This window comes from Chiloscyllium plagiosum, chromosome 5 (genome assembly GCF_004010195.1).
Source record: "Chiloscyllium plagiosum isolate BGI_BamShark_2017 chromosome 5, ASM401019v2, whole genome shotgun sequence".
Taxonomy (NCBI): domain Eukaryota; kingdom Metazoa; phylum Chordata; class Chondrichthyes; order Orectolobiformes; family Hemiscylliidae; genus Chiloscyllium; species Chiloscyllium plagiosum.
In genome coordinates, this window is record NC_057714.1 from 44,458,712 (window position 1) to 44,486,274 (window position 27,563).

A 27,563-nucleotide genomic window follows, 5' to 3' on the forward strand; every position below is an offset into this window, starting at 1 on the left:
GCAAGCTCCATCTGTTTCCTACTTTTGGTACAGACATTTTAAGTTCCTTTGAAATAAATTATATTGCAATCCACAGTTAGCACCATCACTGAGTTGGTATATTTTGTCCAGTTGCAACTATTTCACTCCCAGCACTGCAAAATGAAAAGAAACAGTAGCCCCAGCTATAAAGTAAACCAGTACAGTGCATTTCAGTTAGTTTCAGCTCAGAAATAGTTCTGTAAAGGTTTCTGCAATTACTGTAATTGCACAGCAAGCATATAATATACAAGCCACAATGGGGAAGGTAAAATTCAAAATTGGTTGGCAAGCTATTGACTTCATTGCAGAATTCTAATAATTAAACACTTCAATTCACAAACCAACAATTCATTGAGAAAATTTAATTCCTCAGCTTTGTCCAAATACAACCAGAAAGACCCTAAAAAGATCTCCAGATTCATAAAGGAGTCATTCAACATTAGTGTCAACTTCAAAGCTCACAGACTTGTGTTTATGTCCTACAGGCAGCAATCAAGTCAAACAATTTATCAGTTGTTAGCAGGTGATGGTGCAGAGGTACACAGTTCGAGTTCCGAAAAAAATGTGATTGAAAGATTCATAGAATTGGTAATAGCTTCATTACCAATCAAATCATTCCAAAGAACACTCTTCAATAAAGCAAAAAGACACATAATTGATGCAATATTGGAATAAGGATTGCAGGACAGAAACACCTCCAAGCTCTGGACTCAGCAATAATAATTGCAATGGTGATCAAAGTCAATTCGAGTTGATCAAAACCCATCCGAGTCATGCGTGAGGTGCTATTTCTCCCATGTAGTGAAGCAATACCTAACTATCCACAATATACAAGCAATATGCCTTTGCTTTGGACAAAGATATGCACAATATCTCATAATCAGAAACAGCTCAAAATGTAGCAGCAAGCTCAATAATTCATGAAAATGGTTGAGACGAAGTCCAACACAAAGAATGTGACCAAGGTTAGACCCATGAAGTGCAACCTTTTAGACAAAGTTCAAGAAATAACTGGAACAAAGTAGCTTCCAGTCCTAACCAAACCATACATGTGGTTGGTCTCATGTACAACAGTGAAGAAGAGCTGAAACAGTCAGGAAGATCAAACTTAAGTATTTCAGAAAAAAATGAATAGTGTAAACTGAGCCAAATCATCAGAGATACAAGAACTAATTTTACCCGATTACAAATCCTGGTAGTGATGTATGCAGGTAAATGGCAGTGTGGAGAAGCCTACACATAATAAGATCATTGATTATAATAGATCCAATATTCCATGTATTGGCATTGTTAACCACAAATGTCAAAATGGTTCTTCTGGATGGTCATCAGAAATTTTGTACATTTTCAAAATAATCAGTCCCACTATCATTAGTTTGCCGACGTGCATGGATCTTTGCGTGCTAGTGACTCAGTAAGCAGCAAAAACATCCATTGTGAAACCAAGGGTCACAGACAGCAGAACTGAATCCATCCATAACTTTATAGGTCTATATCCAGATTAGGAGAAAGTGAGGTCTGCAGATGCTGGAGATCAAAGTTGAAACTTTATTGCTGGAACAGCACAGCAGGTCAGGCAGCATCCAGGGAACAGGAGATTCGACGTTTCGGGCACAGGCCCTTCTTCAGGAATGAGCAGAGAGTGTTCAGCAGGAGAAGATAAAAGGTAGGGAGGAGGGACTTGGAGGAGGGGAGTTGGAAATGTCTTCTTCTTGACCTCTCCGCCTCCACCCTACTCCGACCTATCACCCTCACCTTGACCTCTTTCCACCTATCACATTTCCAACGCCCCTCCTCCAAGTCCCTCCTCCCTACCTTTTATCTTCTCCTGCTGAACACTCTCTGCTCATTCCTGAAGAAGGGCCTGTGCCCGAAACGTCGAATCTCCTGTTCCCTGGATGCTGCCTGACCTGCTGTGCTGTTCCAGCAATAAAGTTTCAACTTTGATATCCAAATGAATCCAACAAGAACTGGACCAAGCATATGTGGTACTCATAATCTTCTTCATCCTAAGTATACGCATGATTTTACTACAACTGCTAAGTATTTCATCAGTAATATTTTCAGCAACATAACACAAAACATCGCAGATAAGAAAAACTGCAGCATATTAACATGCCAAATTTCCCCTAAAGTAAATGCATTAAAATTCCATCAAATTTGACAATATTGTTATGTATTTGGCTTTAAGGGGTTAACACGTAGGGGGTTCCATACAACAGCCAAGCAGGGTGAGATCAATAGTTGTGATGTTGAGAAGATATGCTCTTCTTCATTAGGGTAAATAAAACCACAGAAAGTAGACAAAATCAAACACAAAATATTGCTGAGGAAAGGAGTGAACAAAGACAGAAATGGGAACTATTTAAATGTAAAAGCCCGGCACCGCCTTCCTGACCTGCAGTCTTCTTCTTGACCTCTCCGCCTCCATCCTACTCCGACCTATCACCCTCACCTTGACCTCTTTCCACCTATCACATTTCCAACGCCCCTCCTCCAAGTCCCTCCTCCCTACCTTTTATCTTCTCCTGCTGAACACTCTCTGCTCATTCCTGAAGAAGGGCCTGTGCCCGAAACGTCGAATCTCCTGTTCCCTGGATGCTGCCTGACCTGCTGTGCTGTTCCAGCAATAAAGTTTCAACTATATCCAGATTAGTTTGATCTCAATGGAAATTTACAGTGATGGATGATCATCATCTTAAAGATGATGTGGAGTCAAGTATGAACCCTCATCACAATACAGTATCCATATACAAGACAAACTCAAAATAGAACTAGATGGCCTTCAATGATTTTTTAGTTTTTCTGTTTTTGTTGTACATAATTTTTATAAATTTTATAGATCTGTTGAATGTATAATTTTGGGGTTTTGTGGATTCTTTTGCATTAAAGCTCAGCGATCTGTAGTTTGGGTTCGTCCTGTCTGGAGTCTAGATAGTGCTGTGGAAGGTTATGGTTAAGGATGTGTTGAAGTGGTGCACCTGAAATATTAAAGGGAGTCACTCACCTGTCAAAAGGAAGAAGATACTTTCCAGCCTTAAAAGGGAGAGGATGGATGTTGCCTTATTACAAGAAACACACTTGGATGATGCAGAGCATTTGAAGCTGCAACAGAATGGGTATGACTGGGTTTATTTTTAATCTTTCAATGAAAGGAGTAGAGGGGTGGCCAATTTAGTACACAGATTGCCCAAAGGTGTGCTGATATTTTTTTTGCAAGCTAAACAATTAAGGAATTTGTGTGCTGAATTGGGGTTGGTAGACATCCAAACACCTTCACCTTACTGGCTGGGACTTCACGCTCTTTTCGAACCCACATAAATGCCACACAAGGATGATCTTTTCCTGATCCCCGCAGCACATCTGGACTGGGTGGTGTCATGTACAATTAGCAATATCACTATTTTCCATTGCACCCCAGTGTATATAATGGTTAAGAGTAAGGATGCAGTGGTAGGCTTGCCGCACTGGTGACCGAACCCCTTCATCCTTAAGGATAGCAAGTTTATTGAATCCTTTTCTACTGAGTTCAGGGCCTTCTTAGATATTAATTCAGATCTGGCCAGTAGCTCATCCATTCTTTGGGAAACAGCTAAAAACCTATGCTAGGGGGTTGATTACCTCCCATTTAGTCAATAAGAAGCGAGAGATGGGTGAGGAGCAACGCTTGCTTGAGACACATCTGAAAGTAGCTGAAAAGACATAACTTGACAATTTGCCCTTGCTGGTTAAACTGAAAAGGATCATGGCACTCCGGTCTACACTGAACTCCATGCTTACACGGACAGCCAAGAGGGAGCTGACATTTGCAAGTCAAAGACTATTTGAGCATTATGCTGGGCAATTACCTAGGATACCTTGCTAGGAAAAGGAATGGCCCCCAAGCCATTACCTCGATAAGAGAGAACACTGGAAATATGACCTACGATTTAAAGGGATTAATGCAGCATTCCGGAAATTTTACTCTGAATTATACCATTCTGAAAGCTGTGAGAGTGGGCGGTTAGGATGGAGTCCTTTTTTAAGAACTTGGGCCTTCTGGCAGTGACCTCTGAACAAGAGTTTCTCCTCAGAGCCCCGGTGTCAGAGCAGGAGGTGCAGGAGGCTGTGAGGCAGCTCCAGAATGGGAAGGCACCGGGTCCTCAAGGGCTCCTCAGTGAGTTATATAAAGAATTTATAAGTATATTGTCAGGGCCGATGATTAGTATGTTTAATGACTCACATAGTCGTGGCCTCCTCCCACCATCTCTAAGAGAGGCGAACATCTCTCTTATTCTTAAAAAAGGAGAGGCCCTGGAGGATTGTGCTTCCTCTAGGCCCATTTCACTCCTGAATTTTGACTTCAAAATTCTATTCAAGACTCTGGCATTAAGGCTAAAAACTCTACTGCCCTCCATTATTAAGGAGGACCAGATGGGGTTCATAAAAGGTCACAGATCGAAGGATAATATCAGGAGATTACTTAACACAATTCAAGCATGTCAACAGCAATCGATACAGGGATTGGTGATCTCTTTAGATGCGGAAAAGGCATTTGACGGGGTTGAGTGGCCATATCTTTTTCACACTTTGAAGCGGTTTGACCTGGGAGAGGCTTTCATCAGGTGGGTGGAGGTTTTGTATACTGATCCTATTGCCGCGGTCCTCACCAATAGTGTACGTCAAGCAATTTTAATATTTGTAGGGGCAGTCGGCAGGGCTGTTCCTTGTCACCACTGCTTTTCATATTGGTAATCGAACTGCTGGCAGAGGGAATATGCAGGGATCCCAATATAACCGTTCCAGAAGTGGGGACGAAGTCATCTAAGATCGCACTGTATGCAGATGATGTTCCTGTCTTCTTATCAAACCCAACAGTTTCAGTGCCACATCTGCTACAATGCATCAACTTATTTGGTGGCTTCTCGGGTTATAAGATCAATTTTGCAGGTCAGAGGCCATGCCCATGGGTGGTCTCCTGAGACTGCCTAATCCTGAAGGCTGATCTCAGTTCCCCTTTAGATGGTCGCAGGAGGGCTTTCTCTACTTCGGCATATTTATTACTCCCATTTTTTGATTGGCTATTAAAGCCAATTTTGCCCATTTAATTGACAGAATCAAGCAGGACCTTCATAGATGGGAGGTGCTTCCAATCTCTTGGTTCGGTGGGATAGCTCTCATTAAAATGAACATTCTGCCCCGCCTGTTGTAAATTATGCGAATGCTTTCTCTGCTTTTTACTAAACAAATATTTAGAAGACTGAACGGCTGGTTTAGTTCTTTTGTCTGGTATCGTAAGTGGCTCCTAATTAAATTGACTAAATTGCAGTTACCTTACAGGTTATCAAAAACAATCAGTTAAGCTCATTGCTATCTTACATGAATGATTGGGCCCAGGTGGACCCTTACTCACTTTGGTTGGACATCGAGCATCTCAGGTGAGATGCCCCCTTGTTAGCCTGCTATTCTTAAAAAAAAAATGAGGACAGTTAAGGAATATTGCCATAGCCCAATAGTCATCAATACTGTCAAGGCATGGAGGGCAATGAACCCGGGTGAGGGCAATATTGCCAAAACATCATTTTTGATACCCATATTTGGTACACCGGGCTTTCAGCCAGAGATGATAGACTCTGGTTTTAATCTATGGGCAGCTAGGGGCATGTCTTGTCTGGGTGACTCATTCCAAAGGGACATACTGATGTCTTTTGACCAGTTGGCTCGGAAATATGAATTGCCCAGTAGGGACCTCTTACGTTTCTTTCAAATTAGAAACTTCATACAAAAAGAGATCACCCTTTGTTGCGTGTTGCGTGCTGAGGGTACATTATCTGTTAGCAACCCTAATCATCTATTGGGAGAGGTCCCTTGGATAATGGCTTTGTAGGATATGGGAGAGGGAGCTGGATGTTGAGGTCTCTTCTGAAATATGGGCGGAGACCTGGAAAAATGCAAAAAGGATCTCAACTTGCAACAGGACTCACGCCTTGCAATTGAAGATTCTCCATCTGATCCCAGACCGCCTTGCTAACTTTAAAGCGGGAGCATCTCCAATGTGTCCTAAATGTAAAGTGAGCATGGGCACGCTTACTCATTATCTTTGGTCCTACCACAGACTGCGGGCATACTGGAGCGCTGTGGTAGACAAAATAGAGAAGGCCCTGGGGACGGAGGTGGAGATGGACCCAGTATCTCTTCTTCTTGGCTTTGTTAATTCTCTTTCATTGGATACACACAAAAGAAAGGCTTTTCGGTATCCTCACTTTTTGTGCTGGAAAAACCATTCCGTTAGAGTGGGTGTTGGACAATCCCCCAGGACTGGTGGGCTGGTGTAAGCTAGTCATGGAGCATATCCCCTTGAACTTTCTGACGAGTATGGCGCACCATAAAACTGAGAATTTCTATCAGAAGTGGCAGCCCTTTCGGACTACCGAGGTACAGATCTGTCTGCCATACTAATAAGAGCCTTTCTGTAGCCATGGCAATTCTAAGTAATGGGTTTGGTATTCAGAGAGAGCAACTACGAACATATGAATATGTATAAACTTATGCACTTGATGATCGAGGGCTATTGTTTTGTTTTGCTGAGCTGTGTTAGAGTTATTATTATTGTTAAGATTTTCCTTTTTTAGCTTAGTTATTAGTATTTATTTATGTAATTAACGGTTTTGTTTTTTAATATTGTTTTGAATTGCTTGGTTTTGTATTTGTTGTAACATTCAAAAGAAAAAAATTCTTCTTTTTAATAAAAATATATTTAAAAAAATAACTAGATACACTGAAACACAATAATGTTATTCGTAACGTCAGTCCCCATCACTTGGTGCAACTGAATCATTTGTATGCTAAAACTGTTACTAGACATTAGTGTTTGGATCCATGGAACTAAATCTCACCTTGTAAGTTGTCTTCATTAAAATCTCCACTTTTGAGGAGTTCATCCCCAAATTCTCCAGTGTTAGGTCCTTCTCCAAATTGGTTACAAAGCAGCTTATGGTTACTGAACTTTTCACCTGATTCGTAAGAACTTACCAGCTTCTGGATACAATTTTACACATATTGCTTTATATGACTGCTGTCCAGACTGTCTGTGGGCCAGGTTATCATTCAGTAACACATGGACATAATTATAGAGAATATCCCAGGTTGTCAATGTATTATTAATGGCATTGCAATCCTAGGAAAGAACAAAGACAAGCACAACAGCAATCCCCATTAGCTCATGGAGGTGGCAAAGAAACATGGCTTTGATGTTAACAACAATCTAAGGCAAATATTTTTTTCACTTCCATATACCCATCCAGCAGTATCAGACTTGACTCGATTATGACTAAGGATGTGCAGAAGATGCCTACACTTCAGGATAAAGGCAACCCACAGGGATGTTACAGTTTCCTCAACTTTCTATTACCAAAGGATACAGGTTTTGTATGTAAAATCTTTCCTCTCAGGATCCTTCTGCTAGGATGGCCACCAATATATCTTTAAATCTTGAAAGGTGCTTTCTTATCTTGGAAATTAATACTCCAGGAAATATAACCCATGTAAACCTACCATTCTGGGAGTAGATGTATCTCAGAAAGAGCTTGATGTGTGCCTGTTGCTGGAAAAAATGTCAATTGCATTGGATCCAAAGTCTTCACAGGCAAACGATTTCAACATCAAAAAGAAAACTCTGGCACTGATATTTGGAATACAACAATTCCATGCATACCTTCCTGGCAAACACTGTGTAGTTCAGGTTGATCACGACCATTGGAAATGACTTGTAGGTTGTGCTTACAAGTGCACCAGCATAGCTCCTATGTCTTTCTATCAAAATTCAAAGTTATGATTTTAAAATGTAGTACAAAACTGAGATCACAGATGATAACCTCGTGCTCTGTTGGATCTACAGGCAGATGTCAGTCGATATGAGGTCAAGGACAATCTTCACATTGATCATAACCAAAAGAATAAATTCAACATTCTACATCTTATGTCAATCAGCTCCAAGAGATGGAACACACTATCATTAGTGTGTGATCTGAATGTATACAACTCTCCTTCAAAACACTGAAGGACTTTGATGGAGCACACTTTGATGGACTGAAAGGCTTGGAGCATTGACAGACTTGCCAGGAGCTGACTGTCACTGCCAAGAACCAGGGAAGAGTTCATCTCTACTTGGCAAAGCTTTAGACAGAATATGGAGATCAGGCTTTCCAGTGAATTGGAAGTGAAGGCTCAATCTTTGACAGTACTTGCTGATCCAGCCATAATTCAGCATCTGACAGTAAATGTCGCAGCTTCAATTTCAGCATATGTAATAGCCAGCCAATTTCCCAGTGCTGCAGTTGGACGTGTCGATTCAATTCATGATATTTCTACTCAATGTCATGCAAGCTTAGCATAACGTCCTGTGGATTCAGCCAGCTGTCATCTGGATGTGATAACAATGCTCAAAATGCCAAGTGGTATCTCCAACAACGCCAGCAATCATGGCACTGGTAGAAACATGAATGCTACTATGCTGTGAGAGAACAACAGATGACTGGAACTGCTTAGGAGCTATTTCATGGAATGGCAGGGACTCTCATAAACATGCTATTCTTCCTCGCATGATAGCATTCATCCTCCTACCAATGCCACTCTTGCCAAGGTGGTGCAGTCCAAAGCCATGCCCTCATGGGCGCAAGCTGCTTGAGTGCTACAAGAACATTTACAGTTTCCCCCACTGAAAGATTGGAGCCTTCCATACACCACACTGCAGTCCCTGGGTTAGCATTGTAGAGGAAAATTAGACCAGGCAGAAAAGCTATTGGACAGGCCCTGAGAGGAAGTACAACAATGAATAGTTGCACACCATACGTATGATTCTCAGCACTGTTGAATAAAGTTGGTATGGAATGGTTAATTTGCTGTATATTTATTTCAGGATTTTGGTGAAGAAGACATTGAACCCAACATTTTCAGACATTGAATGATGTTGTTGAGGAAGTTGTTAGAATTATGTGAGATTGACAGTAAGGACATTCCTTGCAGGAAGAACCAAAAATCCCACTTTTAGCCAAGTGTTGAACAGCAAGAGAAGATTCTCATGAGTGAACAGTGACAGGTCTGTTTACACACTTTACAAGCTTCACTACTACGCCATCTCACCTCATTGCTTTGCACTTGGGGATTTCTTCATGTGAACCTGAGTCTAATGAGATGCTCGTGGTCATTCTGTCTAAAGCTGTAATGTCCCAAATCTCCCTTCCTTTATTCCTCCTTGTGAGTTGGCTGCCAAACTCCTGGTTATAAGCATTGTACCCATTTCATTAACAAGTACATATTAATGCAAGGGAATCTTTCTGGTTGCTGTAATGAGAGCTGGTACAAATATGCCAATGAATGGGTAGTCACTGAGTTTCTGAAACATTGGGAAACCCATTCTCTTGGCAAAGTCAGAGTCATAGAGATGTACAGCATGGAAACAGACCCTTCAGTCCAACTCATCCATGCACACCAGATATCCTAATCTAATCTAGACGCATTTGCCAACACCCGGCCCATATCCCTCCAAATCCTTCCTATTCATATATCCATCCAAATGCCTTTTAAATGTTGTAATTGTACTAGTCTCCACCACCTCTTCTGGCAGCTCATTCCATACACGTACCATGCTCTGCATGAAAAGGTTGCCCCTTAGGTCTCTTTTATATCTTTCCCCTCTCACCCGAAACCTATGCCCTCTAGTCCTGGACTCCCCCACCTCAGAGAAAAGACCTTGTTTATTTATACTTTCCATGCCCCTCATGATTTTATAAACCTCTATAAGGTCACCCCTCAGCCTCTGACACTCCAGGGAAACAGCCCCAGCCTATTCAACCTCTCCCTTTAGCTCAAATTCTCCAAGCCTGGCAACATCCTTGTAAATCTTTTCCAAACCCTTTCAAGTTTCACAACATCTTTCCAATAGGAAGGAGACCAGAATTGCACGCAATATTCCAAAGGTGGCCTCTGATTTCTCGTGATATAAAGGGCCTCAGTGACCTTGACACAGTGATGCACAATGAACTGAGAAAAGTTGATAATTTGCCAGTCCCAGTGTAGAAGGATCCTCCAGTTTGGAAACTGAGGGCTATGGTGACCTGATTGCACATTGTCAGCAGTATCATTACCATGCTGGGTGGTTTCCACACAATTTGAGGAGGTGGCACAGATCACTGACTAGACTCATGGTGAAGTATAGCTGCTATAGATATAGTATATGACAGGCTTTGATGCCAATAAGAATATGTTCTCAGTAAACCCTCGTGGTTAAGGGGCTCTGTTGAAAGACTCCCTTCTGCTACCTCTGTTTCCCACAATACCTGAAACATCTCCAGTCTATTACAATCATAGTCAGAACTCATACAACAACAGGTTATAGTCCAACAAATTTATTTAAATTTCAAGCTTTCAGAGCACTGCTCCTTCATCAAGTGAAGTCACTTCACCTGACAAAGCAGCAGCGTTCTGAACGCTTGTGATTTTAAATAAACCTGTTAGACTATAACCTAGTGTCATGTGAGGTGACTTTGTCAACCCCAGTACGACATTAGCATCTTCACATCATGTGAGAATCATAGAATTGCAACCCAACCTGTAACTATTCCTCCGTTGACTGACAGCAAGTTTTCAGTACAGACACCTATAAAATGTACACCACTCTACTTCAGACAAATGTCCAGAACCACTCTCTTGTCAGTCAAAGAATACATGTGTGATCCTCCAGTAACATAGTTCACAGTCCCACCTTTAACTCTGCAGTAGCAAATGGAAATCAGAAATACCCCAATGGACTGACAACATAACTTGTCCATTCAATTTGTTTCCAATGCACTTGCAGGATGGCTGCACTATTATCCTTTCCAATGTGGTGATAAGCATATGTCATGGTGAAATCTGGCATGATCTGTTTAAATTCTACATTTCTGAATGATGAATTTTAGACATATTTTCTTTCTTGTGAAGAATGCTTCAAGTATTCAAGCAGTTTTTAAAAAATCATAGAATGTCAATATAGTTTGTGATGACTTTTGATTGTTCAACTTAGCAATTGCTGACAATTCTACAAATCCTTTGTCCAATGTGACAATACTGTGGCTTTAAGAGGTGTATTTTGTCCTGTTTTTCTGTATGAAGAGAGGTTAAGACAGAGGTGCTGAGTGATCTGTTCCAAGCCAATGAAGTACCAGCTTGTCGAGGCTTGAAGTTTTTTAAAGTTGGAACAATAGAAGCAACATGAACGGGTGGGGTCACCCTCCCACAGAACAAGGGTTTTAGTTTAGCTTTCAGTAGGCGTTGGGGTTTTTTGGAAGCTGATTGTAAAAGATGTTACATCTCTCTCTTTCTTTGTTACAACTTGAGGTCTTTTCCTGCTGCTAGAATTGCATGTGAGATAAATCTATTTTACTAAATTTACCTTTGCCAAGGATGTGTTTATGGGATGTTACTATATTTGAACAGTTTCTATCTAGTAGTTAAAAAAAAACTATTATTTTGTTACATTTTCCAATAGAATTAAAATTAGACCCATTCGTCTTTTGTTTGAAAGTTAACGTTGCATCACCATAATCTTACCAGACCATGGGGCTACTCTCTCATTACAGAGAAGTGACTGGTGATGATTTAACCTTAGGGCCACCAGACCTCAGGCAAGGGAAGAGGTTGAGAAGGAGAGTCCTTTAGGGTAACCATCAAACTGGTGACAGGAATTGAACCCACACTGTTGGCATTACACTGCGCTATAAACCAACAATCCAGCCAACTGAGCTAAACCGATTCATATTTTAACTATAGTGTAAGAATAAAAGAATAAAGCTGAGTAGTGTAACCAATCAAATTTTATCTGGAACACAGCACCTCAGATTTGCTTTTAAATAAGAAAAAGTTAGGACCTCAGCTATCTCCTTGATATATTTGAAGAAAGTTTGGTCTGGTCCATAACACTAAGCACCAACTAATGAATGGATTTCTTGGAGATAGATAGACAGGATTACTTTAGAATCCAATTGGCTTCGAGGCAAATAAAATGTCTAATGATAAAAAGTGGAATAAAGTTAGATCTTGTGGAACACTAGGCAATCCTGAGCCAGTTATATCCACAATTATCCAAACCATTAACATATAACTCAGCAAAGAACAAAGACCCAAATCAACAAATGGTAATTCCAATATTTGAGACAGGCTTCTGTAGCCACATGTCTGATGTTGTGTTCCTACAGTCCAAATGTTACAAATATTTGAAAAAATATTTTTTAAATTGCATTTTAAAACTGACTACTGAGTTTAAAGCCTTTGAAAATGCATCTAACATTGCCTGAACCTTTGCAACTGCAGTGTTCGTCAAATTTCTGGATACTTCTTCAATGAAAGGCCAAACATTAAATTATACTATACAGAGTATGTCAGCACTGACCAAAACAATGGACAAAATAATTTATATAATTAATTATATAAACTCCAATTATTCAGTACATCTCCCATGACATATACTTTTTACTTACAACATAGATTTACAGCTCATTGGCCAACTGCAAACTACAGACGTTATACATGAGTTGCAACCAGCCTTACAAATAGAAGTAACAACATATTGGACAGGAAATCTTTGCTAACCTGCCTATTTTAGCTTTATTGAGTTTACAATTTAAAATAAATACCTTCCCACCTGTCTTGAAGCCACTGTCTTGTGTTAGTGTATGGTAAACAGTGCACCAGCTGCCTTTCAGTACCTGACCTATTTTCTCATTCTTCAAGTTTGAGTCGAGATAATGAGTATCTGAAAGCTCTCTGATTAAGGAATGGATCATTGCCTAGTTTGATTCTGCTTTGACCCAACTTACACTTGCCAGCAAGAAGCAATAAACCCTTTTTTGGTTTTGTTTCTCTCCCACTTCACTCAAAGAACCGAAATAATTTTTTTTACACCCAACCACCACTCTAGGTGAAATAAGCTAACGTAGTAAAAACACTGGCTACTTCCTGACCTGATCCCTGAGTCCAGGTAATACATTTACTCAGAACAGCTTTACAAGAAAAACAAATGCCAAGAAAATGCTTGCAAATCTTGAGCAAACATCCTGAGGTAAATATGACAATAACAACCACATAAATACCAAAATTATTTTCATTCTTTCCAAATGTCTAGTGGATGACAAAGTTCTGAATGAATACCACAAAACTGAGCTTGATCTTAGTTGATAAGAGCATACCTTTTCGTGGAAAATATCTTCTCAGAAGAAAGTAAAGAAGTATACAGACAATCAGAGTCAGTGACATTCCAACAATTATTCCCAATGAATGAAGTGAACTTTCTTTTTGTTTCAGTTTTTCTTGACCTGTTAATGAAATATGATCACACAATGAGAAGATAATCAGTGAATGTACTTTGTGTCATTGCAGGGCACAGGAATTATAAACATTAATTGAGGACTGTGGAAATAAATAATGGTACTGGTGCAATTAAATTGGAAGATTAACAGAGAGTGAGATGAACAAGATATGCTTTGCATCCAAACTGAATTTACACTGGTGAAGTAGTTACTTGCTTGTTGCTGTGACAAATGTTAGATGTGAATTCAGAAGTGGCTGAACAGTGCTGCTTTCTGGCTGCAATGGGATTCATTTTCATTCTTTTGTTAATTTTGTTGATAAAGTAGTTGCGAGTGTACACACAATCCTGATTTACCACTTTCAATCTATTACTGGCATCCTAACTAGCAAAGAAATCCCAGATATTTTTCATTCCCATTAAAGGTGAATTTCCCCAAATATTGATCCATTTTTTTTTAGATTAGACTCCCTACAGTGTGGAAACAGGCCCTTCGGCCCAACAAGTCCACACCAACCCTCCGAAGAGCAACCCACCCAGACCCATTCCCCTACATTTACCCCTGACTAATCCACCTACACTATGGGCAATTTAGCATGGCCAATTCACCTGACCTGCACATCTTTGGACTGTGGGAGGAAACCGGAGCAAACCCACGCAGACACGGGGAGAATGTGCAAACTTCACACAAATTGAACCTGGGTCCCTGCCACTGTGAGGCAGCAGTGTTAACCACTGAGCCACTGTGTTGAATAAACTTTTAGTAGAGAATGTTTTTTACATAGTCATAGTGTCACATTCAGTCCATTGAGCAGTATGAGTTTAGAGATTGAGGAGGCAGAATTGAAGAGCATCGATCAATTTCAACATAAGTGATATGGGTTGAACAGGTTTCTTCACTTTTCCTTCCATTCTTTGCTTTTCATCAGTTACAAAAACCAGGAGCAGTTGAGACTATGCTGCAAGTATTCCAGATATGTGCCTGGTGAGACAGTATAGAAAATGCCCTTTTTAATGGATGAGTGCAATGATCAGTGGACAGTCCTAATTCGAGTTGTCATCAGGCAAATAGTCAATTGCTGGGTTATCACTGTCTCTGCTAAAACGTCTATTATGAGCAAGCCAAATTTTTACTGAACTCACCCAGATTTGCCTGCATCGGTAGTAGATTCGCTAACTTTAAGTGCATTTAAGTAGTCATTGGACAGGCAAATGGATGTACATGGAATAGTGTGGGTGGGATGGGCTTCAGATTAGTATGACAGGGCGCCACAACATCGAGGGCCAAAGGGCCTGTACTGCGCTGTAATGTTCTATGTTCTATGTTCTAATTCAGTGCAGAATTTGAAGTAGGTAATACTTACCCAAAAAGAGAGTCTGTGTTTGTGTGTTATACACTAAATAGTGACGTTGATAAAGAATAGAGAATTGAAAAGTTATGGGGCAATGTTTACTGCAATACATCTCTGGGAAAGCCAGATAAAATAAAAGGCTTATTAAACTCAGACTAATAATAAAATCAAAATGAAAACAAGATGTTAATCTAGTGTAAACTAGTCTCAACCTAAATACAGACCCTCAAAATAGGAAGTATTTCATTTCATTCCAAGAGATTAACAATAATGTACATTTGCAATGCCCATTATCTCTGTTGAGCAAATCTGTGTTCTACATTCTCAATGATGGATTCTCCAGTCACTTTGACAGGTGAGTGGTCAGCAAAACAAGAAGACAGATTTAAAGTCTAGGCTGCTTTTGCTTCATGTTTGATGTGAGACCAAACTTCAATTGCATCACCATTACAAATACTGCATGAGAAGTCAGTATTAGATGACAGATTGAGTCATCCAGACCTGAAATGTTAGATTGCTCTCTCTCCATAGATGCCACCTGACCTGCTGTTATCTCCAGCATTTGTTGTTTTTAGATGATAGATCATTCTTGACATTGGTCCTGTGCTATGCTCACTTGTCCTGAAGACTCTTGACAGTGTTCTCTTCAAGTGTTGAAACATTTTAAAGATAGAAACTTCTCCACTTGAATCTGTACTAGCCCCAGGTCACTTTGGCATGGCAAGAAGTCTGAAGAAAGACAGAGATCTTGCAATAACTTGCCCATAGCCATGTATTCCAGGATTCCAGAGTCTCAGTACAAAATATACCACTTCATTAGTATAAAAGTTTCACTATTTTGGGAATGTCACCTCTAATTACACTGGATGACAAAAATGAACCATCACCTAGCAAGCAAGTTCAGCATTTGGCAAGCTGACTCACAGGTTTTGGAAAAAGCATGCTGTTTCTTTCACAGCAAAGATCAAAGTCTACGATGCAGTGGTTCTTCATTTTTATTTATTGGTGTGATATGTGGATAATATACTAGCATCACACTTATAACCAGAAACATTCAATCTTCATCTCCTGAATGTGGTTGCAACATTAGGTATGAGGATAAAATCCTCAACATCATCTGCTCATCCGAGCTGAGCTTTACTGGGTCCATCATGTGGTTAACGTGGAAGATTCCTGGATATCAATGTACTCTGTAACTAGCTGATTGCAGGAACCCTGCAGTCTTCAGGATATCCCAAACTTTGAAATAAAGACAATCTAAAAGCCATCCACAGAGCTTGCAAAGTGAAGACCTTATAATAATAAATACTCCAAGACTGCTTTTATGAGTTATGAGTAAGCCACTTAGATTCACAACAGTAATTATTGTTTCCACATTATTTTCCTCTGGATTGATTGGCATTGTACTATTTAGTACATCTGTGAGAGAGCTTTTGCTGCAGTGTGAGATATGGAGCTATATTAAGATGACATACAGAGTTTTGGAGATGTGTCAATTTTGTTTATATGTCAAGCGATACACATTTAAATAGCAGGAAGATTTTTGACAATTAGACCTATGTTATCTGCATTGCGATTACAATCACATTGATCATTTTGTCTCAAACTCTGTGCTTCTGTTTGAAGTTGATTGGTTGCAACATGATTGAGTAGTGCAAATATCACCATGGAGTTCCTGCCTGCACTGATTGTAAAAAACATGACCAACAATGAGCACCTGCTGTTTCTATTTACTTGTAAAATACACCTGCCCTGCAAAATGAAGCCTTCATCAAAGCATAAGGCTGGTGTGAAAAGAGCAGCCGATTCATTGCTGACAATCAGTTTATATAATTCTCCTGAATGGTGGCAAAGTAATGAGAACCCAATTAGCCTATAATATTGCTTCTTATAATTGGTTCACTTTGACAATTTTTCACTGAAGATGTTGAAATAAGAAGCAGTGATCCTACTGAAAGAATATAAAACAAGGATGTATGCATTGCTATGCACAGGGACCATGAAACTGTAAGTCCTAGGAGCTGAAGTAGGCCATTCAATCCATCAAGTCTGCACTGTCTCTTCATAAAATCACAGCTCATTTGATATTCACCCACTACACTTTTCTGCCTTTCTTCACAATCTTGATTCAATTCTGCATTAAAAATTTGTTTATCCCAGCCTTGAATATATTTAATGATCTAGCCTCTGTAGCCCTCTTCAGTAAAGAATTCCACAGATTCAATATGGCCTGAGAGAAGAAATTTCTCCTCATCTTTATTCTGAGATTATGCCCTCTGGTCTTAGATTCTCCAGCAGGGGAAACAACCTTTCCATGTCAACCTTGTCAAGTGTGTAAAGAATCTTGTCTTTTTCAATAACGTTGTCTTATTCTTCTTTATTCCAATGAGTACAGGTCCAACCTACTCAACCTCTCCTCATAAGAAAGCCCCTTCATACCAGCAGTGGATGCAGAATATGGAATGTAGCACTATAAACAAGAATTTCTTTGATACGTGAAATGAGTTTGCACACTGAGTGACTGAGTAATAAAGTTAAGGAAGAATCTCAAGCTAAAGCTCAAGTCTTGCACAGATCTTGATAGTCATATTATCATTGTCGTTTGTCACTGGATGGAAGAGAAAAAATATCAGTTTGTGAGAGGTGTGACGACAGACTCTCTCAGCATAGTCTGAGTCGTAGGTTGACTTGAGTGGGTTTGTGATCTGTAGTCTTTTTGGGACCTTCTCTGCTTTCTTGCATTTCTGCAGAAACTTGATGTCTGTGTCAATGTGCGTGATCTTCTTGGAGATCCTCTCCACTTTGAGTCGGCAGTCTTTGGTGTGAATAGTACCTGCACCTGACGAAGGGGCAGCACTCCAAAGCTTGTGAGATTTCAAATAAACCTGTTGGACTGTAACCTCGTGTTGTGTGATCTCTGACTCTGTCAGCACTTTATGCTAATTTATTACTGTCTGTGAGAAAGTGGTGGTGGAGGGAAGGAAATCTGCCATTCTTATTGACTAACTGCTTTCTGAACAATTAGCAATGGGGAGTTAACAATGGTCTACATAGCAATGGCTATGTCCCATGAACTAATAAAAATAAACTGGGGGTTGATAATTTGGGGCATTCTGTCTGAAAGCATAAAAAACTGTGCAACCTTACTCAAGGGCCTGCCATGTAATGGGCAAGTTTCCGAAACAGTGGCTGCTCTGTCTTGAACAACGTCAATCGCTTTTAATGTTTTAGAAACTGCACTCATGAAGACAGATGAAGATTATTCTATCATAATTCTGATTTGTGTTTTATAGATGGTGGACTGGACTTGGAGACATCCAGAGGTGTGTTGACACAGAAATACTTGTAGTCTCTGGTCTGTTCTTAAAGCTACAGCCAGTGGTACCAGCACAGTTAAGTTTCTGGTGGATTATGACCTCAAATATGTTGATGGTGGTTAATTCAGCAATGGTAGTGTCATTGGAAATTAAGTAGACAGTGTTAAATTCTCTTGATAAAAGTAATTATCGTCTGGCACTTGTGTATCTCTAATGTTAATTGCTGCTTATTATTCAAAATTTGAATATTGTCCAACTCTTGCTGCATGTCTGAGGAGTCAGAGTGATACTGAGCATTATGCAGTCATCAGTAAAATCCTCATTTTAATCTTATGATGGAGATGTCTGGTTATAAAAGACTTCCCTGGGGAACTCCTGTAGTGATGTCCTTAGCTATGTCAAATGTACTTTTTTTACCTCAATCAATTTATTATAAATCCACTTGCCCACCTATTTCCTTAACCTTTCATATGCTTCATGTATTAGTTTTCTAAATTCTGTAAAACTTTGCCTTAGTAGTCACTTCCAATGAAGGAATAACCTCTACTTCTAAAGGGTTATTAGATTTGATTTATACTACGTCCAAAACCATGGGCTCTTACCTTATTAAGTAGCATAAAGTTGGTACCTTATCAAAAGCCTTCTAGAAATCCAAATATATTACATCTACAGCTACCCCATCTATCCTGCTTGTTACCTCCTCAAAGATTCTACTAAATTTGTCAGACATGATTTCCCCTTTGTGAACCATACTGACTCTGTTTGATTAAATCATGTATTTCTAAATGCTCTGATATTGTTTCCTTTATAATATGCTGTAACATTTTCTAAGGATTCTTGGATGATTAGTCCCAATGGCAACCATTATTTCTGCAGTCCCATCAGATCCAGGGACTTAATCAATCTGTAGCCCCATTAGCTTCCCACGTACTTTTTTGTTAGAAATAGTTATTGAATTTATTTCCTCTTATTCTTTGCCCCCTACTTGGTACTGAATAACATATTTAATATTACATCATAATTTGAAATGCTGTTAGTGTCTTCTACTGTGAAGACTGATTCAAAATAGGTATTCAAATCTCTGCTGTTTCCTGTTTCCTCATTATTATTATTTGCCCAGCCTAATTCTCTAAGGGGTCTATGTTCCTTGGCTTCTCTCTTCCTTTTTAAATATTTAAATATGCTTTTGCTGTCCATCTTGACATTATTTGCAAATATTATTTGATATTACTCAAAGTTTATCCTTTCACTCTTTATTTTCTTTTATTGATTTTTAACATTTTCCAAATCCTCTGGTATACCACTAATCTTTACCACATTGTATATTTTTCTTTCAATCTGATGCTGTTCTTAACCTTCCTGGTTAACCATGCTTGGCTTAGTTCCCTTCTTAGAATCCTACTTCCACACAAGAAAATGCCTTTGCTGTGAGCTATGACCTATATTCTACCATTGCTCATCAATTGTCTTTGCTACTAAAGTTCTTTCCTAGTCCATTTCATCTAGCTTTGCTCTCATTCCTTTGTGATTACCCTTAATTAAGTTTAGCACAGTTGTTTCTGACCCAAGTTTCTCCCTCTCAAACTGATCGTCAAATTATACCATGTAATGATCACTGTTTCTGAGTGGATCTTTTACTCTGACATAATTTATTGAACTTGTCTCATTACACATCAGATGCAAAATAACCTGATCCTGGTCGAATCCACAACATATTGTTCTGTGAAAGTGTCCTGAAAATACTATACAAACAAATTCTTCCACATGGCTTCCTTTGCCAATCTGACTACACGAAGGTTAAAGTCACCCATGATTAATCTGTTGCCTTTAAAGACCAGATTGATTGAGGCTTGAAAGCTAGAGTCCCAAGGCAAGTCTTCTGCCTCCTCACTCAGCATCTTCCTCAATTCTTGCAGGGTCATCTGCCTCAAATTCCAATGTCTCAGTCTGGACAGCTATTTTTAAAAGTTGGATTTGTAGAGCCAGGAATTCTCCCTATTGTGTGCACCCAATTCACAGACAAAGGTTCAGGTTCAAGTCCTTTTCTCATTCTGTCTCTCGGCCTATGTCATCTTCTTCTTTACTTTCCATCTAAACTCAATCTAAGCTCGATTGATCTCAATTGAATTTCTAACCTGACATCGCAGCACATACACAAACAGAAATTGTTGGTAAATCACAGCTTTTCTGCATCTGTGTTCTGAACAAAGGTCACAGAAACCACATGCTGCCAGACCTGCTGAGTTTCTCTTTGAGTAATTTTTGTGTCTGTTTCAGATCTCCAGAATCCGCTATTGTTTTTTCTCTATCACATATACCCTTTTTAATGCTTTAACTCTCACTCTCTTGTTATCACTTAGGAAACTTGACTTTAGTTGCCCTAACCTTCCTGTGTGAATTTATCTTGACTATCCCTGCACAGCTTCCTCTTTAAAGGCAGCCTAGTTTTCCATATTTGCTCACAACAATTGACCCTCTTGTATTTAAATATTTTTAGTCTAGATTTCTTCATGTTCTTGTCCACAGCTAAGCAAAACCTTATGATAACATCATCACTCTTTCCTAAATGTTTCCCTACTGATATTTAATGCACCTTGTTCCTCAGAACCAAATCCAGTAATGCTTCACTCTGTGTTATGCTAGAAATGTGCTGATTAAAAATATTTTCCTGAACACACTTAAAAAAAAGTTCTCCTTCTCTGCTCTTTAAACAATTAATATCTTAGTTTATTTTATGTTTAAATAAAGTGTCACATTATCACTACATAATAGATTTTGCACTACCCTATTATTTCCCTGTATATTTGCTTTTCTACATCTTTCCCATCAGATGGTGATCTACAGAACTAGACCAAGTAATGTATTTGTTTTTCTCTTAACTCTAATCAATCTTTACTTGAACATTCCATTGAAGGAACAACAAGAAGAGAAAGCTGATGAGGTTACAGCACTCTCACTTGATTTCACAACTTTGGTGACTTTTCTAACAAGTTTTCAAGTGAATCCTGTGCTGCAGAACTCCATGTGCAAAATTGCCCTTTGGTGAGCTGGCATCTGTGCTATTCTTTCCCTCTATTGTGGCTGCAAACCATAGGTTTCCATTACCTCTCCAGGCTGGATTTTATGGAGATGGCGGAAATCTTTCCTGTTGGTTACAGAGCCGGTATGACAGCCACACTGTCTCCTCTGGAAAGACCAATCAGCTGAGATACCAGGCCCACATTAATGCGACTGATTCTTAACTGCCTTCTGAAGTAGTCTTCAGAGCCAACCCACTTAAGGAATCTACATCAGATACAGGGCTTTCCAACCATGTCTATATTCTATGCAAGAATAAGGAAAATACTTACCTGCCAAAGTATACTGATGCATGGCCAAAGACCAGAGAGAACACCCAGAAAAAAAATTAACAGATAAACTAAAAGCCTGATTGAATAAAATTGTCTCTTGCATAAAAAACTGGGAAGAGACTGCACTGAACTATCTATGATGGTCAACCCTTCTTTGCTAAACTGTAGCTGGTTTTGAAGCAGGACAAATAACAAAGCTCAAAGATGTTTGAAAATAAGAAATTTCAAGCTGCATTAGGACTCATCAACCATGGATTAATTAGACTGACTAATGATTGACTGCTGACGTGGATTTTGGTTTTCTTTTTAATGCTGTTTCTCCCTTAGACTTTTTTATTACCTTGCCCCTGCCCCTTTTACCTTTCATTAGTTTCACCACTATTTCTTACCATATCTCTCTCATTTTCCATTTCGTTTTCTCTCTTTTTCTATTTTGATTTCTTTCTCTCTCCCTCTCCTTACTCTGGCACTGAACGGCTAGCAACTTCATTGCTTTGATGGACCTTCAAGAGGTCAGTACATCTACCTTCCTTTCAACATTCTTCATCAACATATCTATTGCAACATGAAATAAAAAGCTGGCATTTGCTTATCCCAATTCAGACATTCTTCTTTCTTTATCAGGTCAAATGAAGCTTACAAAGGATTCCTAGCACCCACCATAGCCATCATACACCTTACTAAAAGAGGTACAAGTTAACTTTAAGTGATGCTGGCCAGGAACAACAATGGCCCTTGTGCTGCTATGTCCAGTCAATCATCAAAATGGTTAACATAGGTACACACAGAAATCATGATAGTGAGCAGGAAATATGAAGATGCTGTGTTGTTGCATTCAATTGGGTTGGGTTCATTGTGTTTCATTCAAAATTCCAGAATGCATACTCCCAGGCTATCCAATTTATCTCTAATGAACTCAAACAGCCTCACTATTGTTTTGCACAATAAACTCATAGCCTCACAGACAATAAAAAAAGCAAAACAAGGATGAATAAAGTCAAACAAGAGAAAATATTTCCTCTTACTATGGGAAGATGGGGAAATATGGTTCTGAAGCATAAATATAAGACAATTTCTTTTGGATCTAATAAGAAATTAAGAAAAGCAGTGAGAATGTCAGCCTCACCATCACATAGAGTGTTAGAAGTGAAATACATGAAAAAGGTCGCCATGATGTTGAAGTGCCAGTGTTGGACTGGGGTGGACAAAGTTAAAAATCACACAACACCAGGTTATAGTTCAACAGGTTTATTTGGAAGTCCTAGCTTTCAGAGCACTGCTCCTTCCTCAGGTAGCTGTGGAGCAGGATCATAAGACAGAATTTATAGCAAAATATTACAGTGTCATGCAAGGTTTGTTCAATATATTGTTTCAGTTGCATGACACTGTAATCTTATGCTATAAATTCTGCACTTTATGATCCTGCCCCACAGCTACCTGAGGAAGGAGCAGTGCTCTGAAAGCTAGGACTTCCAAATAAACCTGAAAGCTAGGACTTCCAAATAAACCTGGTGTTGCGTGATTTTTAACTACATGAAAAAGGAATATGTTGCTCAGGTGAGATGAATCAAGATGGGATTTGGAGAAGGTGTGCAGCACAAACACCAGCATAGACCAGATGGACTAAAGGGTCTGTTTCTGTGGTATGACGCATCAAGTATTTCCATGTAAAATCGGTACTGAATTCTTGAAAATTGAATGTGGATGTTTGCTGGTCTAGTTTTAGAATTCTAAGTAGAATGTAAGTGTAAGTGTTCATGCATTTCAAAAATAATATAAAGAAGGTATTTTAGCAATACATTATAAATTAATAAACAGAAACATGACATTGGGTTCATTGAGCTTTACTGTAGCTGTTATTTCAAAACAAAACTAAAGTGACCCACTCAATGACTCGGATGATTTCCTAGTTATAGCCTGGATGTAAGATCAGGGATAATAAAAAAAAGAAAGTGCTGTAGGAAATTAATGGGTCCAGCAGCATGTGTTAACATTTCAAGTCCGACTTGACTCTTCTTTAGAACAGTAGTGCCTAAAAATGATGGTTGTTATGCTGTTGTCTAAGGGGGGGGTGAGCGATTTTGATTTGTTACTGTCAAGTGCACCAAAGTACAGTGAAAAGTGAGGTCTTATGTGCTTTACAGGCAGATCATGCTATGCAAGTGCATCACAGTAACAGAACAGAGTGCAGGATACAATGATACAGCTGCTGAGAAGGTGCAGTGAGAAATCAACATTAACATGAAAGAGGTTCGTTCAAATGGCTGACAACAGCTGGGAAGAAGCTATTCATGAATCTATTTGTACTTATACACCAGAGGGTGGGAGGGGTCTTTGAATATGCTCGTTGCAGTGGAAAATATAGATGAAGTCAATGGATGGTTTGTGTGATGTACTGGGGCTGTGCTCACAACTTTGTGCAGTTTCTTTTGGTCTTGAGAAGAGCAGTTGCCATAACATGCCGTGATGCATCCAGATAGGATGCTTTCTGTAAAAATTTGTAAGAGTCTTTATGGACATGCTGAATTTCAAGTAGAACAGACTGTGAGGATGCCCACAGCATAATTTTCCAGTCAAAGCATTAATTCTGCTTATGTCTCCATCATGATGTTACACATGCTGAAGTTCCCCAGCTCTTTCTGTTTTTATTTCAGATCTCCAACACCCACAGTATTTTACTTTCATGTCAGATCAGGGATTCTTGCTATACAATCAGTTCAGTTGTTTGTAAGTAAGGATTGAGTGAACATTCCATAAAGGAAAACTGTAATGATTCCAGTATATACACCATTCAAACTATTAAATAATTCCATTGTCTGTTTTGAGAATGAAACTTATTCAACATATGATCAACAGTGGCATCAATTTTATTCACATTAAGTTCCATTTCCAATTAATTAATCTGTCATTCAAAGTGATGTTCTATTTTTGACTCTTCAAATTAGTTTTAAGGACACCAATGATCACATTATTTTTTAAAAATTGCCATTAATGAATTCATATCAATAAGTCTGTACATACCAGTAGCAGAGAGTATGAAAGTGAATTGAGTTTCATCCCGTTTGCCAGTGATATTGTTGTAGACACAGCACATGTAGTCAGCTTTGTCGGGTACTTTCTCAGACTTGATATTTAACACTGGCCCCCACTGGATGGGTGTTGTCTTGTTGTCAGCTTTCTGAAACCACGAGTAGACATTTGGTGGGTTGGAATTTGCTGAACATTTAAACCAGACTGGCTCTCCTTTACCAGCAGTGAACACTCCTTCACTAACTTTGAATCGTGGTTCAGACTTCACCATTAAATCATAGGGACCATCTGAAAATGTTCAAGTGAAAGAAAGATTACCAGAAGAATAAGAAATCTCAATTCATTCTATGAAATTCTTAGAGCTAATTGGACAATGTGACAAAAATGTAGAGAACAAATTAAAATTTTCACGAGTGATAATCTGGTGGATCAGAATACCTGCCTATTACAGAACCCCGAAAACAGTAAACTAAAAATTAAAGAGTTATACAATAGAAATATTGTATAACTCTGTGAAGATTACGCTGATCACTATATAAATTTTAGTATATCAATTTTATTTATTACTAAAGTTTTGACTCATTAGGGTTTGATTAATTGACTAAAATTTGACTCCACCAATTTGATGCATTTTGCATTTGCATCTCAATTCGCACCTTATGTATGTATGGGGTCTGCTGTTGGGTTTGTTCAACACAAGCACCCAAAACGATCTCAGACCCAGAGCTGACAATATTGTTCAGCCTAATCAAACCCATTTCTGCAAATTAGTCTGTTGGGATCTTCCCCATCATTGGAGAATTTGGGATGTCATTGGGGCCACATAAAGCCACCACAAACATCACCCCAAACTGAACACTGCAGGTCACATGTAAGGTAAACTCCATCTTGCCATTTGTTTCAAAATGGCAACAATAATTTACACTGACCAGTTTTCCTTTCTTATACATTCAAGAACTGAAAAACATCTGGATGCTCACAATGAGTAAAATGATTAGAAATCGGCTTTTATTTTGCTTTGACGAAATAAGTTAAATGCTGAGACAGATTTTGATGGTAGAAAAAAGAGCACATAATTTTGTTGTGATGTGGAGGTGCTGGTGTTGGACTAGGATAGACAAAGTCAGAAGTCACACGTCGCCAAGTTATAGTCCAATATATTAATTTGAAATCATAAGCTTTCAGAGTGTTGCTCTTTCGTCATCTGAAAGCTTGTGATTTCAAACAAACCTGTTGTACTATAACCTGGTATCATGTGACTTCTATAATTTTGGTGCATTGTACCAGCCAAAAACGTCTGTCCCTTTATCTAATATCCATGCTTTATGAGATGATTAATTACAATTTGGGAATCATCATTTATGATTGTGAGAGAGCTATGCTTAACTCATTGGTTGCATTGTGATCTCCAGAAATCTGCTGTGGGTTCAAGATGTGTTCTAAAGGTGATCATAAAACAAGGTTGACATTTAAATTCAATATTGACAGACTGTTACGTTAACAAATGTTTTTTGTTCTACATGAGTCATGAAAACCGAGGCCTTAACTTGGGTGGATCAAAAATATGACATGGTATCCTTCAAATGTAAATGAACAAGCTATTCTGTGTAAAACCTATACCACAACTAACAACAACAAAACAGGCTACTTGGTCATTTATCTCACCGTGTTTGTGTATGCAATTGGCTTTCCAGAATTACAACAGTGACTCTATTTTGAAGGCAGTTCATTTCACATCTGAAACATCTCAGGGATATTATAACTCTTAGTGGATTATTAAAACTTTGAATTCCAGATACCATAGATTTGATGCCTTGCTTAATTTATATCCCTTTGAAACATCCATAGAATTTGTGCTTCCTCATTTAGCAATATCTGAAAACATGCATATAGAATCAAAGGGGAGAATCTTATATGGTGTCAGTGACAGGGGCTACAGTAAACTTTCTGACAGGGTATGGACGAGAAGTCAGCGAGGCTTTCCTCAATGCTGACATCATCACAGTCAATCATTTGGGCTTTCAAAAAAGGCCTGAGGAGATTCTTGTTCAGCAGCAATGAGATATCAATTGACAGGGATTAAAACTGTTTAAACACATTATTAATGTCACAACTCATCGCACCTATATTCAGCCCCCCACCTTTTCAAACTTACCAAACAAGCCAGACATCAGGAAAGCTCAATAAAGAAACCAGAGTGGATACCTAGCAGACTCAGCTGCTCATTGTTGACTATGACCAAACCACAGCTCAAGGATAACCAACAGGCAGCAGGCATATACACCTCTTCTCTATGGATACTGGCATCCGGAATCTGCTATCCTGACCATCCTGACAATCTACTACTGAATGGCAGGGCACACCAGAAGAGCAGCCCTACATTGCATCAACTACCATCAAAAGGCTGCAGCAGGAGCACTTTGTGCACAGGGACAGGCACCCGGAGGATTAAATGAGTTAAGGGTTTCTAACTCTGCAAGCCTGTCAGGCAGAGGATTCTGCATTCTTATCTTCCTCTGTGTGAAAGCAACAGTTCCTCCTCTCTGCTCTAATCCTTGTACAAATTAATGCCCCCAATACATTGATCTTTCTGCTCAGGTAACTTGGCCCATCCAATCCACTCTATCCAAGCACTTCACAATTTTCTACATCAATCAAATCTTCTCTTAGTCTCCTCTATTCCAAGGAGAACTATTCCAGCCTATCTCACATTTCCACATAGCTGCACATTTTCATTTCAGGCAGGAGGGTAAATGCAGTAAGGATATCCCCGATGACTGGAGAGCCTCGAACCAGTAGTCACAGTTTAAAGGCATGGGGTCGGTTATTTAGGACTGATATGAGGAGAAATTTCTTCACCCAAAGAATGGTGAGCCTGTGGAATTCTCCAACAGAGAAAGCAGTTGAGGACAAAACATTGGAGAAAGCAAGGACTGTAGATGGTGGAGATCAGAGTTGAGAGATAGTGTGGTCCTGGAAAAGCACAGCAGGTCAAGCAGCATCTGATTGCTCATCACTGAGGACAAATTCTTTGAGGAGGTGACCAAGCATGTGGATGAGGGTAGAGCAGTGGATGTAGTATACATGGATTTTAGTAAGGCATTTGATAAGGTTCCCCATGGTAGGCTTGTGCGGAAAGACAGGAGGCATGGGAGAGAGGGAAATTTGGCCA

The 27,563-nt window shown here is 39.3% G+C and overlaps 1 protein-coding gene across 3 annotated transcripts in view; it reads right to left on the reverse strand.

Annotated features, from left to right (window-relative positions):
* The window catches only part of hepacam2 (HEPACAM family member 2), a 112,833-nt gene that overhangs the window by 36,375 nt on the left and 48,895 nt on the right, over positions 1-27,563 (reverse strand). For 2 of the 3 annotated variants that reach the window (XM_043689948.1, XM_043689949.1), the window contains exons 4-5: positions 24,383-24,679; positions 13,224-13,349 (exon numbers count right to left, since the gene is read on the reverse strand). In XM_043689948.1, the coding sequence (XP_043545883.1) occupies positions 13,224-13,349; positions 24,383-24,679 (423 nt within the window). The remainder of the gene's footprint in view (positions 1-13,223; positions 13,350-24,382; positions 24,680-27,563) is intronic. The other variant, XM_043689951.1, reaches the window with a different exon arrangement.